The 14,091-nt window shown below is 40.0% G+C and overlaps 2 protein-coding genes across 2 annotated transcripts in view; one reads left to right on the forward strand and one right to left on the reverse strand.

The window, feature by feature from the left end:
- Nucleotides 1-1,042: 1,042 nt before the first annotated feature.
- On the reverse strand, nucleotides 1,043-3,135 carry ddx28 (DEAD (Asp-Glu-Ala-Asp) box polypeptide 28). The gene has a single exon (XM_082539192.1). It carries the CDS (start codon nucleotides 2,929-2,931, stop codon nucleotides 1,246-1,248), a length of 1,686 nt encoding a protein of 561 aa, XP_082395318.1. The 5' UTR covers nucleotides 2,932-3,135; the 3' UTR covers nucleotides 1,043-1,245.
- Nucleotides 3,136-9,939: 6,804 nt separating this feature from the next.
- nfatc3a (nuclear factor of activated T cells 3a) overlaps nucleotides 9,940-14,091 on the forward strand; it is a 59,806-nt gene continuing 55,654 nt past the window's right edge. Inside the window, exon 1 of the mRNA XM_082538451.1 lies at nucleotides 9,940-10,567. Within this exon, the coding sequence (XP_082394577.1) occupies nucleotides 10,477-10,567 (91 nt within the window). The 5' untranslated portion in view covers nucleotides 9,940-10,476. The remainder of the gene's footprint in view (nucleotides 10,568-14,091) is intronic.

The following is a 14,091-nucleotide window of genomic DNA, read 5'->3' on the forward strand; positions in this document are numbered from 1 at the left end:
ACAAGAATATAAGTTGAGGGATCGGCAGCAGTTGTTCCACATGTTGTAAGTGGATATCGGGTTCTTGTTGTCAGGGCAAACTGGGGTGAAATGTGAACCTACGTGGGGGGAAAAGCTCAAAGATGTCGACCCCAGCTGGAGCAGGACAACTACAGCTAAATACCAAACATTCTCATGGAAGCCCCTTGATACCCTCAGTGCCGTTAACTCTGTCTGCCTCACGCTGAGGTCCGTCTGCCCCTGTAATCTCAATACTTCCACAACGACTCCAGCTTAAATCACCAGGCACATTAATGAGCATTACAAAATAAAAGCCTGCAATTTTTCATTTTGCTTTCAACAAGTACTCATAGACATGAAAGAGGAGGGGGAAATCCTTTCAAGTACTGCAGACCTACCACAATAAGAGCTATTTGGCTGTAACACTTTGATTACTGCTTTAGTTTGATGAGCTACATCTATACCACAAAACAACATGCAGGGAGCCACAGCACACAAACTACTAGGTGGGCACATAATATGCTATTTACACTGTGCCGAGTTAATTGCAATGAGCAGAAAGCAAAATAAAGAAATGCATAAATCCTTCCCCTGCACATGTAATCACCTTTAAACCCTCTACAAACCAATATCAGCCAAATGCCGCCACCTTGTGGCAGAATACATGCAATACATAAACGAGGGCAACACTAACTGCAATTTAATGTTCTTACAGATTTTAAAACTTTTTATGAGGTAATAACTAAAAGTTTTGGTTTTTTAGATGTTTTGAGGAGGTTTAAGTCTGCAACATAAGATTCGTGACAAACCTATCAAAACTGTTGCTGCTCCTAAAGAAAGATTGAACATAGATTCAAAAATTAGACGCTTTCCAATCCAGACTTGGACAGCCAATAATCTTTTATGCTTCTTCATGTTAGTAAATGCAACTGCACAGGAGGAATATGCTATTAGGTTTTACTTTGAGGTGAAATCATTTTGGAAAAAAAACAAACTGCATCAGTTAACAGAAATATACCCAACAAATGTTGTATCTGTACAAGCAGAACATCTTTAATCAAAAGATAAAGGTGTTGACAAGATTTTGTACATGGCAGAAAAATACATTTAGATGTGAAGCACACACAAATCATTCTTAAACGTGAGCTTTATAGGTTCTGACTGCAGTTTAGTTTCAAATAACCATTCCTTAAAATCTATTCTGTTCCATGTTTTGCATTTAAATCACAAACACACAAAAACCATCTACTCCATTTCATTTAACATTATGGGCTTTGGTTCATGTATGTCGGACTCCATGCCTGGCAAGCTCAATCTCCTGCGTGCAGCTGTCTCAATCTTCTGCACCAGCTCCACATCCCAGGGATGGGTGACAAAGCTGAGCACCTCCCCATCCTCTACACCACCTGCTCTCCCTACTCTGCCTGCTCGGTGGATATAGTCCGTGTGGGATTCTGGGAAGTCGTAGTTGACCACCAAGCGCACTCTGGATGTGTCCAGGCCACGTGAGGCAATGTCCGTGCATATCAGCACGTCTACGTTGCCCTTCTGGAAGGAATGGAAGATTCCTGCACGCACAGCAGCAGGCATCTCCCCTTGGAGACGTGCATGCTTTACCCCCATCTCTTCAAGCGAGTATCCAACCCAGTTGACGGTGGAAGACTTGTTGCAGAACACCAGAACTGCGCCTCCACCTCTGTCTTGCTGCAGCAGCTTCAGAGCTTGGTGGAGCTCTAGGATCTTGTCGGCACCTTTTACCTTCAGGAATGTCTGTTTAACATGGGGCATAAGAAAGTGCAGCATCTTGCTCCTAATAATAACTATTTTTCCAAGATCTGTCACCTTGCTGAGCACGTCGCCCACACCGCCTGGGAAGGTTGCCCCAACCACGAGGAGCTGTGCTTTGTGACCCAGGCCACGTGTTTCCTTGGGATCACTAGCAACGTTGACGTGGAGCAGGATGTTCTCCAGCATGTCAGAAAAGCTGGGGTCGAACATTGTGTCAGCCTCATCAACCACAAAGAACCCCAGCTCACTCAAATCCAGACAACGCCTCCGCAGGGCCTTGACCAGAGCACCTGGCGTAGCCACTAAAATATCCGGATGATCCCTCCTGAAGACTGTCTTGATGTGTCCCACACCTCGTCCTCCTCCAATGGTCCTTGTAACGAAACCAAATGGCGCACACAGAGTCCTGGACACAGCTGCCACTTGCTCTGCCAGCTCTCTTGAAGGCACAAGAACCACAGTGCATATCTTGTGTGCACTCTCAGAGTAACTTTCAGACTCCCTATCAGCCTGCAGTCTGTGAATAACAGGTAGGAGATAACTCAGCGTCTTCCCACTGCCAGTCTCAGCAGCACAGAGTACATTGTGACCTCTCATGACTTTGGGGATGGTCTGCAGCTGCACAGTGGTGGGATGTTTAATACTGAGAGTCTCTAAAGTCTCCACCAGCTCCTTGCAGATGTGGAGATTATTAAAAGTGGCTAGCGGTTTCTGTTCAGCGTCCTCATTCCCGTTTTCAGCAACGTAAGGTGCAACAGCCCTGACGTTGTTGATGCTGAAATAGTCACCGAATGATTTGTTATGTTTCCATCCTTTAGAGCAAAGAGAAGGCTGCTCGAATTTTCCCAGGATGTATCCGGCAGACTGGTTCAGAGCTGGGTTCTTGCTCTGGATGAGGAGCTTTCCAGCTTTGATGGTGTTGATCTTGCTTTTGCTTCGAATTTCCTTCACGTTTTCAATGCGTCTCTGCAGGTACCGGGGAACACGAATGACCGCGGTCTCTGCTCCAGTCTGACAGAAGCGACTCTGACCGAGAGATCGAAGCCAAGCCGACGCTTTAAAAAGCTCACAGCAACACAATCTTCTTGATCCGAGAGCTCTGGACGCTACCAAAGCCAGATGGGCGACCTTCACAGCCTGCATTTTAAATACTTAACCGGCTCGCAAGTGTCCAACGGTCGGCTGACGAGAAAAAGCAACAAAACTGAACCATAAAAAAATTGGAAATAAAGCCCATTAAATTCACTGTAATTCCACAAAAGACAATATAAAGGTCCAAAAGGCGCAGAAATTTATATACTAGACAGTCATGTCGCCATGCTTTCCCGGCGAGTGCTGATGATGTCAGTGGGCGTGGCGTGACGAGGTGTACAGAAAAGCCGAATCCCGATTCAACTCGTGTGTTTTGTTGTTTGATTGTTTGAGCTAAATTTTAACCAAAAAGACAGAAATGTAGCTTACGAGAGAGTTATTACTATTTATTATAATATTACACGTCCTATATTAACATGCCATCACTATTTTTTTTTTTTTAACATTTTATATTTATCATATCTACTTGTGTAATGTGAACGTTTGCAGTCGGTGGGGTGGTGGTTTGCACTGTTGTCTCAGAGGAAAAGGGTGCTGGGTTTAAAAACAATGGCTGGGCTTCTCTGTCTGGAGTCTGCAGTTTCCCCCTATGGTCGTTCGCCTTCTATCAGGGTAATCCAGCCTTTCAAAGACACACGTGAGTTAGGTTAACTTGTAATTCAGGATAGCCATAAGCTTGTCTCTTTCTCCGTGTTAGCCCTGTGACAGACAGCCTGTCTAGCGTGTATCCTTCCTAGAATAGGCTCTGGCCTTTAATCACCAAGAACTGGTTATGCAGAAGAAAAAGGAAGGGTGAGATAATTGGCAAGAGCGGAAAGAAAACATAATGAATTTTTAAAGGTATGATTATATTTAAAGATACACACTGGCATTATAAAAGAATACATTTATTAAACAAAGTCAATCGAGGGTCCCAAGAAAAGAATTCTACCTGATTAGTGCATCCACTTTGAAGTTGTATTCATCATAGGGCTGTTACAATGGTAACTCATTCATCTGTTGCCTGGCTTGGGCATTCAGCACAGCCTGCTGTATATGGTAATGTAAGAAACTGTAATAGATTACTCTAGGGTGAGAAAGCACACTGTCATTGACTCAGCAGTGACTGTCAATAACAGTCCACATGACTTTGACTTTGAGTTCTCCTCAATCCCCTTCACCAAACAACAAATACCATTTGTAGAAGTTGTAGCCTTAGCACTACATTAATTATAATAATCAGAATCAGAATACTTTATTGATCCCTGGGGGAAATTATTTTTTTGTTACAGTGCTCCATTATAAACAAACATTAACAAGACAGACAATACGCTAACTAAGAATATATACATATAAAGTCACTTATTAATAAATAGCTGAAAAAGAAACATGTGTAGTTGTAGCAGTAAACAGTGTGTTAAGTGGATGTGTTGTACAGGGAGATGGCCACAGGCAGGAAAGATTTCCTGTGTCGTTCAGTGGTGCTTTTCAGTAATCTCAGTCTCTCACTGAACGTGCTCCTGTGACTGACCAGCATGTCATGGAGTGGGTGGGAGGTGTTACCCAACATTGTCTTTATTTTGGACAACATCCAATAATAATAATGGATTGCATTTGCATAGCGCTTTTCAGGGCCCTCAAAGCGCTTTACAATTCCACTATTCATTCACTCTCACATTCATACACTGGTGAAGGCAAGCTACAGTTGTAGCCACAGCTGCCCTGGGGCAGACTGACAGAGGCGAGGCTGCCATATTGCACCATCGGCCCCTCTGGCCAACACCAGTAGGCGGTAGGTGAAGTGTCTTGCCCAAGGACACAACGACCGAGACTGTCCGAGCCGGGGCTCGAACCGGCAACCTTCCGATTACAAGATGAACACCCAACTCTTGAGCCACGATCGCCCCTGACTTTTCCACCATTACATTATAAGAAAAAGACAAGAAAAGGTATGGGTTATTTGTGGAAGGACAAGTATGTAGCAAGACTGATGTCATGCATCAAACCATTTATAACCTTAGGCACGGTAAGAAACAAAATCCTACAATTATGCAACACAAAAAATTACATGCTGAACAAGAACATACAGAAAGAACAGTACAATGACACATGCATAAGATACCACTGGGTGGGGCCTGCTTTTGCCTTCAGAATGGCTTTAATTAATTTTATGGCACAGCTTAAACAAGGTGGTTGAAACTTTTGGCCTGTTGGTTCTTATTGACATGATAGCTCTATGCAGCTGCTGCAGTGTCATTTGCATATCCATGATGGGAATCTCCTGTTCCACCAAATCACAGTGGTCCTCTACTGGACTGAGATCTGAGTACAGTGAACTCACTGTCATGTTCAAGCAACCAGTTTGAGAGGATCTGACCTGTGGGACATAGAAACCCTATCCTGCTAGATGGGCACACTGTGATCATAAAAGAGTGGACATGGTTAGCAACATCATCAAACCAATAAATCCAATTTTCTATGGTCCAGTTTTCCCTGTGTGTGGCATTTGGTATGGTCTTCTGCTGCTGAAGGCCATCTACATCAGGATTTGACAAGACTGTTGTGTGCTCAGAGATGTTCTTCTTCATATCTGCATTGTAACAGCTGATTATTGGAGGTTACTATTGCCTACCTCAAAGCAGTCTGGCAATTTTCCTCTGGCATCAACAAGGCATTTTCACTGACACTCACTGGATATTTTCTCTTTTTTCCACCATTCTCTGTAAACTTCAGAGATAGCTGTGTGGGGAAAAATCACAGTAAATCAGCATTTTTCTGAAGTACTCAGACCAGAACATCTGTCATCAACTACCATGTTGACAGTTGAACAGACACACCTAATAACACCTTTGGTTTGCGTTACTGAACCCAAAAGAGGCCAAGATTATGTTGTAATTTACTGATTCCTTTAAGATTTTAAACACAAATTTAATGAAATCATTAGAGCCTAACCTTTTACCTAAAACGTGGCTGAGATGTGTTCTTGTTGGGCTTTTGCTCCAACATTTTAATTGTCAATCTCATCACAAGAGGTATGACTGTTGTAGATCCTGCTGGTGCCCAGTTCCTTGAGGGGGATAATTCATTGTTGCTTCAACACTGGTGTGCAAGCTTATAAAAAAGGAGACTAATCTCCATAGGCATGCATCTAGAGAGGGTCCAAACAGGGGGAACAAGCAGCTTTACTGCCATTTTACTCTGCCTCTCTTCAGTTGTTTAATGGAAATACTCTTATGACTGTGTTTTGATAAGGGACTTTGTATCTTCCCACACAGCATATTATTTTATGCAAAGGACAAAGGTATTTATACATCAGGGGTGAAAAAAAATCAGCTGTCTGCATCAGTGCTGCTGTCAGATCTAGCATTGATTGTGTATCAGCTACCCTCAGCATGTGCTGAACGAATCAGCTCATTCATTGATTTAGTGTAGCTTCAGAACATCACACACTCTTTCAGTATTAGAGACTCTGTCACATATTGGCCAAACAAATGCTCTGGCAGTAGGAATCCCTGTGTGCTGTACCCAAAGTAGGAAAGAGCTGAGTTGACGATGTATTAGTCTATGTACTACTTCATGTGAATTTATTTAATTAAGCATAACACTGCAGGGCAAATTTTAAATAGTGTGAGTCCCCTATTCATACAAGGCTTTATGACCAATCCGTGTTTGTTGAATTATTCAAGTATTAGACATCAACATTCAGTTCCAGAGATTGACCAAAAGAGGGCAGTATACAACTTCAAGGTAGATTTCACACCAACCAAAATCCTAATCGGAGAAATGTCAGTAAAGGCTTGCACTGTTTTTCAAGTCTGTCCATTTCTTTCACATAGACATATACAAACAAAAGCATAATGTGTCTGCATTACTGTTCGTTTTGTAAACTATATGCATCACACAGACACCTTTTCTGCATGGTAAATATTGCTGCTAGTCTGTAAATCTACCCCACAAAAAATAAAGGTATAATTTGCACACAGAATTAACTGCATTTAGACATTTGACAGCATAGATAGTTTCTTATTTCTCTTTTACTACTTTCATTATCATGAGCTTTTAAAATCTTATCAGCTGACATGCAGATACGGAGTTGCACACAGTTTGATATTCACTGACATTTTGTGAACATTGCACATGCTGCCATGGTGCTGCATTGCATTTCTGCAGTGTGTGCAAACTCCAATCCTTGAAAGAATGACACCTCTGAAACAGGACCAGTGTGGGGGCAGATGCTGCTTTTTTTTCCTTCATAACTTTCTTTACAAGAACATAATATCACAAACCACATCTACAGCCTCCTACACAATTTGTTTTCTTTATCTTCTCCCTTCAAAGGTCATCTGCGACGATAAGAGATGCAGGTAACCTGAATTAGAGACGGGTGGGTCTGGAGACATGACTTCTGCACAGGAGAAAGTTCATTCAAGTTATATAATTGCAACATGATAATATAATAATTCTATAATTTCTAACTACAATATTATTATACTAATATACACGTGGATCAATTTCAGCCAAAGCCTTTTTTTCATTCCTTCCTCATTCTGTTTTATAGCCAGTGCCCTAGTTGTATTTGTAATTGAGTCAGATACAACTATAATTTTAATTTACATTTTTAAGGCAGGTTGTTTTCTTAACCCTGCTACTAAAAATCATTCTAAACAAACTGCTGCAACAACGATATGTGGTGTTTGTTTTAAATATGCTTGGTTCCTCTTTTCAGTGGTAAGGCGATAAGATAAAGTTTGAAAAAGCCTTAAGATTCATATGGTGACTTCTATGCATAATGTAATCTATAATGCAATTTACTTACAAGAATGTGGCATAGTTTTACGGTAATTTTATTTAAGTCAATATGCATCTATGAGAGACAGGTATTTGTTCTCTTTCTGTGCATTTGTATAATTTAACAAGTACTTTGCAAAAGTGGCATGACATTAATAGGTGAAAAGATTTAGAAAAACATTTTAAAATGTATATTTGGAACTCTGGAGGACTCTGTAATCCTCCAGATGTAGAAAACTAAGTAGAACACCTGCCTACAGACAACGCTTCATAAAATGTCAAATAATAAGAAAAGGGTTGAATTTTGTGCTTTTGCTTGGAAATAAAGACCACAGGAAATGTGATATTGATGTTTTCAGATGCATTTGAGAACTGAGTGCTTGTCTGAACGCCCACATGCTTCTTGCATAGGTATATGTGTGTCTGTGTCAGAAAAATAAGACGGTGTTGACTGCTGCATATGCAGAAGGATGGGGCGAATTATAGCAAAAAGTTCTGCTGCTGAAGCAGTTTTTTTTTTAAAATATAAAGACTCTTTTTTGCCCTTGCAACTGCTTAGATTTCAGGAATGTCCATCTTGATTTTTTTCTCTCACAAACAATAATGTATTGTCTTATTTACTCTTTAGTGCAACTTGATCATAAAAAGTGCCTTTATATCTATGCTTATCAGTGTTGCAAAAACCTTTGGTGAAACATTAAAAACTTGCAGTAATTTCTTGATCAGCTGCAGATGTGTGTGTGTGTGTGTGTGTGTGTGTGTGTGTAGGAGGGGTGACAATGCAGATGCGAATATGCCCCACTGTTGCCTATTTTATCAAGAGATGAAAAAGATTTGTGTATAACTGGTTTGCACAAATATTTCTAGAAGGGTGAAAGCAGGAAATACCTAAATGCTAATATAAATACCAGAAATATCATCAAAGCAGCAGCCCGTTAAGGTTTTAGAGTATGCCAACCTCTGTGTGACTTACCCAATAAAGATTATCCTGAAAAGATTGATGGGTTAGAGCACAAGGGTTAAAGGTAATGGAGCAGCCCATATAAAGATGGATTTACTATTGCTTTATTCTAGCCGCAGATCTACTCTTACCTCGTCTTTAGTGAGAAAGAGTCAGAATTACATTGTGATTTAAATACTAAATGAGACATTAAGTCATTAAGCAAAACCATTCATTTGGATGCACATTAACAAAACACCTATCTAAATAATTTCTGTTTGAGTGGCCATGCTTGCCTTTTCAACCACTTTTCTTTTGATGCATTCTTATTACAGTGCTACAGTATGAAAATCCACCAAGTCCCACCAAGAGCAAAGCAGTGTCCAAATGAACAGTTAGAGCCATCGAAAAGGCTGGGAAATACCAGTGAGAAACACTTCTCTTGGCTCTGTAGATAAGGGGATAGAATAAAACAGCTTCCGGAAACAAACAAACAAACAAACAAAAAATCTGTGTTAGAGTTGCTATTCAGTCAGCACCATCTACAGGCAAAATCACAGCACAAGCAGCGATCAAGTTGTCTGCCTCTTTGTATAGCCCATTCACAAGCCTAAATTGGCTGATTAGAAATTAATGGGCTTCAGTACTGACAGGCTCGAGGGATCTAAAGGTAAAAAGTGCAGGATGTCATTATACTTACTTACCCATCCTGGCTTGGATTAGAACCACACAAAGAGGGAGGGCTGGGGGCAGGTGCAATTGATGTAATGTAATGGGTAGCGGTTGGAAGAGACTGAAGGACCAATTAAAAAGAGCAAAGTGGCTGCAAGACCCAGTTGTTACAAGGTCAGTAGGGACAGTACATTCCGCTTCAAATTTGTGCATGTTCGAAAATGTAAATATTTTTGAATTTTAGATAAATCTCTCCACTGTTATGTGCATATCATCAAGCATCAGCTTGTATATTTGGTTTTAGAAGGCAAAGAAAATAATGATGAACGACTCCCATGAAAATGAATGTTGACAACAATTAACAACAATTAAGCACACGCATTACAGATCATAAAACGAGTGGGCTGGAGCTTTAATTTACTCCAACTACCCATTTTTTTTTACATAGCACCTTTTAAAAGGCAGCACATGTATAAGTAGATCTCACCAAAAACAAAGAGCAAAGAGAACTGTTAAATTATGAATAAACGTGTAAACAAAATAGAAAAATAAATTAAAAATGGCAATATATTTTCGGTATTTCAAACAGGTTAGTAATTTCATAACTATTTATTGGGCTGCTATGGGCTTATAGCAGCCAAGGAGATGTGTGTATGTGTGTGCTTGCGTGCGCGTGCCCTGTGTTGTGTTGTGTCTGCTGACGTCACCGCTGGAACTGCCTTGTCACGCGGGGTTAGTAAAAGTTGGGATAGGACCTCCGTGGAGAGATACAAGAACAGATAGGAGGAGAGAGAGGGAAACAGAGAGAACGGTAGATGAACGGCGACTTTATTGTGACAGTTCATCGGTTCCACACCGAACATTAACCGCGGGGAAGCGCTTCTTTGCCGCTGACGAAAGGTCGGGAGACAGAGAGAAGTAGTGAGACGAGTAGAGACGGAGGGGGGCAGCCGACTTTCTCTGAAGTTGAAGCCAGAATTGCACTCGTTAACTGCCGGGGAGGAAGAGGAGACCAGCGACCTGCATTTTTTTTTTTGGATTTGTCAGACGAAGGAGGGGGTGGGGGGGAAGAAAGCTCGCGAATTCAATGAACAAAAAGTTGAAGTTTGGCGTCCGCCGTGGCAGTCGGTAAATGTTGTGACACTTTAGGATATAGCGTAAATTGCTCCAGCGGTCGACGGTCGAGTGGCGGGGTAAAACCCGAGCTGTCAAACCCGATGACTACTGCAAACTGCCCCGGGAATGAGGAGCTGGACTTCAGACTGATATTCGGAGAGGAAGGGCAGCAACAACCGTTAGGCCCTGCAGGTCAGTGGGTTTCCACTGTTCCCAGTGGTATGTTTTATACTAGTAGTAAACTTAAGGCACTTGTCGTGTAACACAAGTTAGTCAGTATCTACTGCTACTTTCAGTTACCCCGCCGTCTTTCAGCTGCAGCCTCATACCATACAATCTGTAATGTTTTTTCTCTCTCAAATGGAGCTTTTCAAATATTACATGCCTTTTCTATACCAAGCTCGTACACACACCACCAGCTGTCATTAGCTTGTCATGCTAACATAGCAGGTTAGCAGGAGTGCTCTTATTGCCCTTGGTTGATTTAACAGCGAAAGTTTGAACTTGCAAATGTCTCCTACATTTTCTTTTTGCAACAGACAGTCTGTGAACTGTTAACCGCCTCTGAAATCTGGGGTGGCTGGGGGAGCCTTATGGCTTAGTTCCTATGTTTTAAGTGAAGTATAACTGAGAGAGTCATACACCTTGAATGTCACTAGGTACATATCCACAAAAGTAGCACATGGTAATGTTGTCAAAACTTTTATTAACTCATTGTTTACAGATAAAATGAGAAGGAAGTGCAAGCTTATCCAGAAAAATAACTGACTGCATCTTGCTTTGATGCAAACAATTATTATGAAATACTTTTTATTATTATTGTTGTTATTATTGTTATTTAGTCACATGCATTATCAGTAATTAAAAATTTCAAATACAAAGTGCAAAGACGTTATGTTGTCCACTTAGTGTGGTTCAAAGACCTAAAGTAATTATTTGAAACTTATACAGATTTGTAATTTACAAATAAATTATGAAGAAATTGTGAAAATAATTTCTTTAATATTTTAAAATTTATTTTCAGTTTCAGTTTGGGACAAACTTTAGTCAATACAAACACTACCTTTGCAGATAAATTTTTGCAGACAGGGCATACACAGAGATGAGGTGGCCCTCAGCTTTGTAACTTGACAAATTCCAGGAAGAACTTTGTTTGGACCGTTTATCACCTCATGGCATGGAGACTACTTATGTTTTCCTGTTTGGTACAAACGTGATTCCATACTGGGTCTCTGGGAGTAAAAATATTTTGAAACAAGCCCCTAGCTAATACATGCAAATTTAAATATGTGAAAGTCACATGTTTAACAGGTTGCAAGACGAAGCTTCGGGGAAATTTTCACACTCATGGTGTATCAATTAGTTTGCTGTTTGTGGTCATACATCACAGCTGTTGTTGTTGTCACAAATGTTGGATCTTTTTTTTTTTTAAATTGATGCTTCATGGTGATAGTATTTAAGGACATTTTCTTAAAACCCTCTTTTTCCTCATGTGTTTTTTTTTTTTTACATCCAGGGCAAGGTAAAAAAGAAAGTTAAAAACAATAGTCTTGTGATCTCAGGTGTGTCCAGTGCATTCTTTGGATTTGAATATAAACAAAAACCTCACTCTCTTTCTCTTACTGCTGCTTGCAAAGGTAATGCCTAACAAAAAGCACAAATCTTGGAGGACACCTTTTTTTTTTTTTCCTTTCATCCAACTTTCTTGGACATAAATATCCCATAGAGAAGCGGTGAACTAAATAGCTCATGCAGTGGCCTTGTTCATTAGTAATAAATTACATATGATCATAATTGTATTGATTAGCAGTAGAAAATAATGAAAATAATTGTACATGGAATGAATTTGTTTCTGGTGGGACAGACATTTTTGATTAATTTAAACTTTTAGGTATATATTACTCATGGGTCAACTGAAAAGCTTATTATCTAGTAGTACAACTTGTATTATTGTATTATTATTGCCTTAAAAAAGAGGAAATAAACCTGACAAGCTACCTTTGATTTCTATCAGCAGAGAATTTTTTTGCTTTGAAGTAGTGCATAGTAGTTGATAACTATCTTGCAAAATTTGCTAAATATTAAGATATACAGGTCACAAGTAAAATGGGAATATACTAAATGTACTGAGACAATAAATTGCCTGATTATTGCATGTTTTCATTTTGTGCCCCTCTGTAGTTGTTTTCTGTAATCTAATGGAATTCAGAAGAGCAGATTTTTCCATTTGTATATTTGGTTGTTTTTGGTTGAGGCAGCAAAGTACCAGAAAAGATTTCAAGGATCCGCTGGCAGCGGGAAAATGGCAAGAGGGTGTCACACCACTAGCCAAGAGAGAATAATGTTTTTACCAATGCTGAACAGAAAGAACTCCCGATTTGTGGATTTTTAAATAATTACAATAGCTTGAGAAGAATAAAATATCAAATAAACTAAAAAGCAAAACACATACCAACAAATGTGGCATTTGCAGTTATCTGATATTGCTAAAAAGTGCTTTGGCACTTGTGTAGTGACACATGCTGATGTAGTTTTGAGTATGGATTACTTATATGGTTAATAAAAGGACATTTACATATAAAATGGAGGTTTAAAGGTAGAGCAAGTGATGTAATAAGGTTATGAGATGGCTATAAATCTGCTAATTTATGTTTTTTCAGGTTTTTCTGTTGTGCTTGCACATTTGAGTTCAGCCTGAAACTTGGGCAAAGTAGTGAGTCCATGAGGGTTTGGCTCGTGCAGTCTTAAATACATTTTTCCTTTGATTTGTGGGGAAAAATGGGGGGAGTTCGATTTGGAGATGGTATGAGGGGAAAAACTGCATTTGGAATAAGCGTAGGAATAAAAGCACCACTGTGCAAGTGGTTTTAATCTGGTCTGGACTGTATGATTTGGCCAAAAATGGGGTTGGGAGGGGGGGGGGGGGGGGGGGGGAGGGTGTAAGGAGGGGTGCTTGTCCAAATTAATAACTCGAGTGTATAACTGTATCACTCTGCCACAGTAACAGGGAGTTGCACACTTGCAAGCCAAAGCTCAAGTTGGGGCTTGTTTTTATAAAAACTCAAGGAACCATTGGTGCAAATATTATATTGTTACTCGTCACTTGTGATTCTACAGTTAATTCTTCAAATCTTTTATCTAAGCGTTTTAAATAGGAGTGGTAAAGGTTTCCATAATAAAAATAAAGCAATAGCATCATATTTTCTATATATGTTTTAGCAGCTGCATAATAGGCTGTGAACCAAAGATGTTCAGGTTTCTGACAAATCTGAGCATCGCAATTTTTATCTTATTCATACATGAAGCTGACCTGCAAATGTGTACGTAACTTTCAGCCTAACTTGTTTGCTTGCTTGTATGTATGTGAATATGATTAAAATTCGATGTAATCGTGTGGTAATGTTTACCACACCTCTCCATCTATCTTTTTTATTGTTCTGCTCCTTTTTGTCTGCTTGTTTAAGTGTCAGTCTCCTGCTCTCTCTGTTTTCTTGTTGCTCAGGAAACTGTCATTTCTTTGAGGTGAAATATTCCACTGTTCTATTCAAAGGCATTGGGCACACTTACTGTAAGGGTTTTCCCCGATTACATGCGGCTAACGAAAAGAACAATTCCCTTCGTGAAGCAGCTTAACTAGAGATTGAGAGTCTTGCTTTGTAATAGGGGCTAAACAAGTATTTTATTTGTGAAGAAAACAAATACACAAATGCTTTCAT

Source organism: Aulonocara stuartgranti (assembly GCF_965226115.1).
Source record: "Aulonocara stuartgranti genome assembly, chromosome: 1".
Lineage (NCBI taxonomy): Eukaryota > Metazoa > Chordata > Actinopteri > Cichliformes > Cichlidae > Aulonocara > Aulonocara stuartgranti.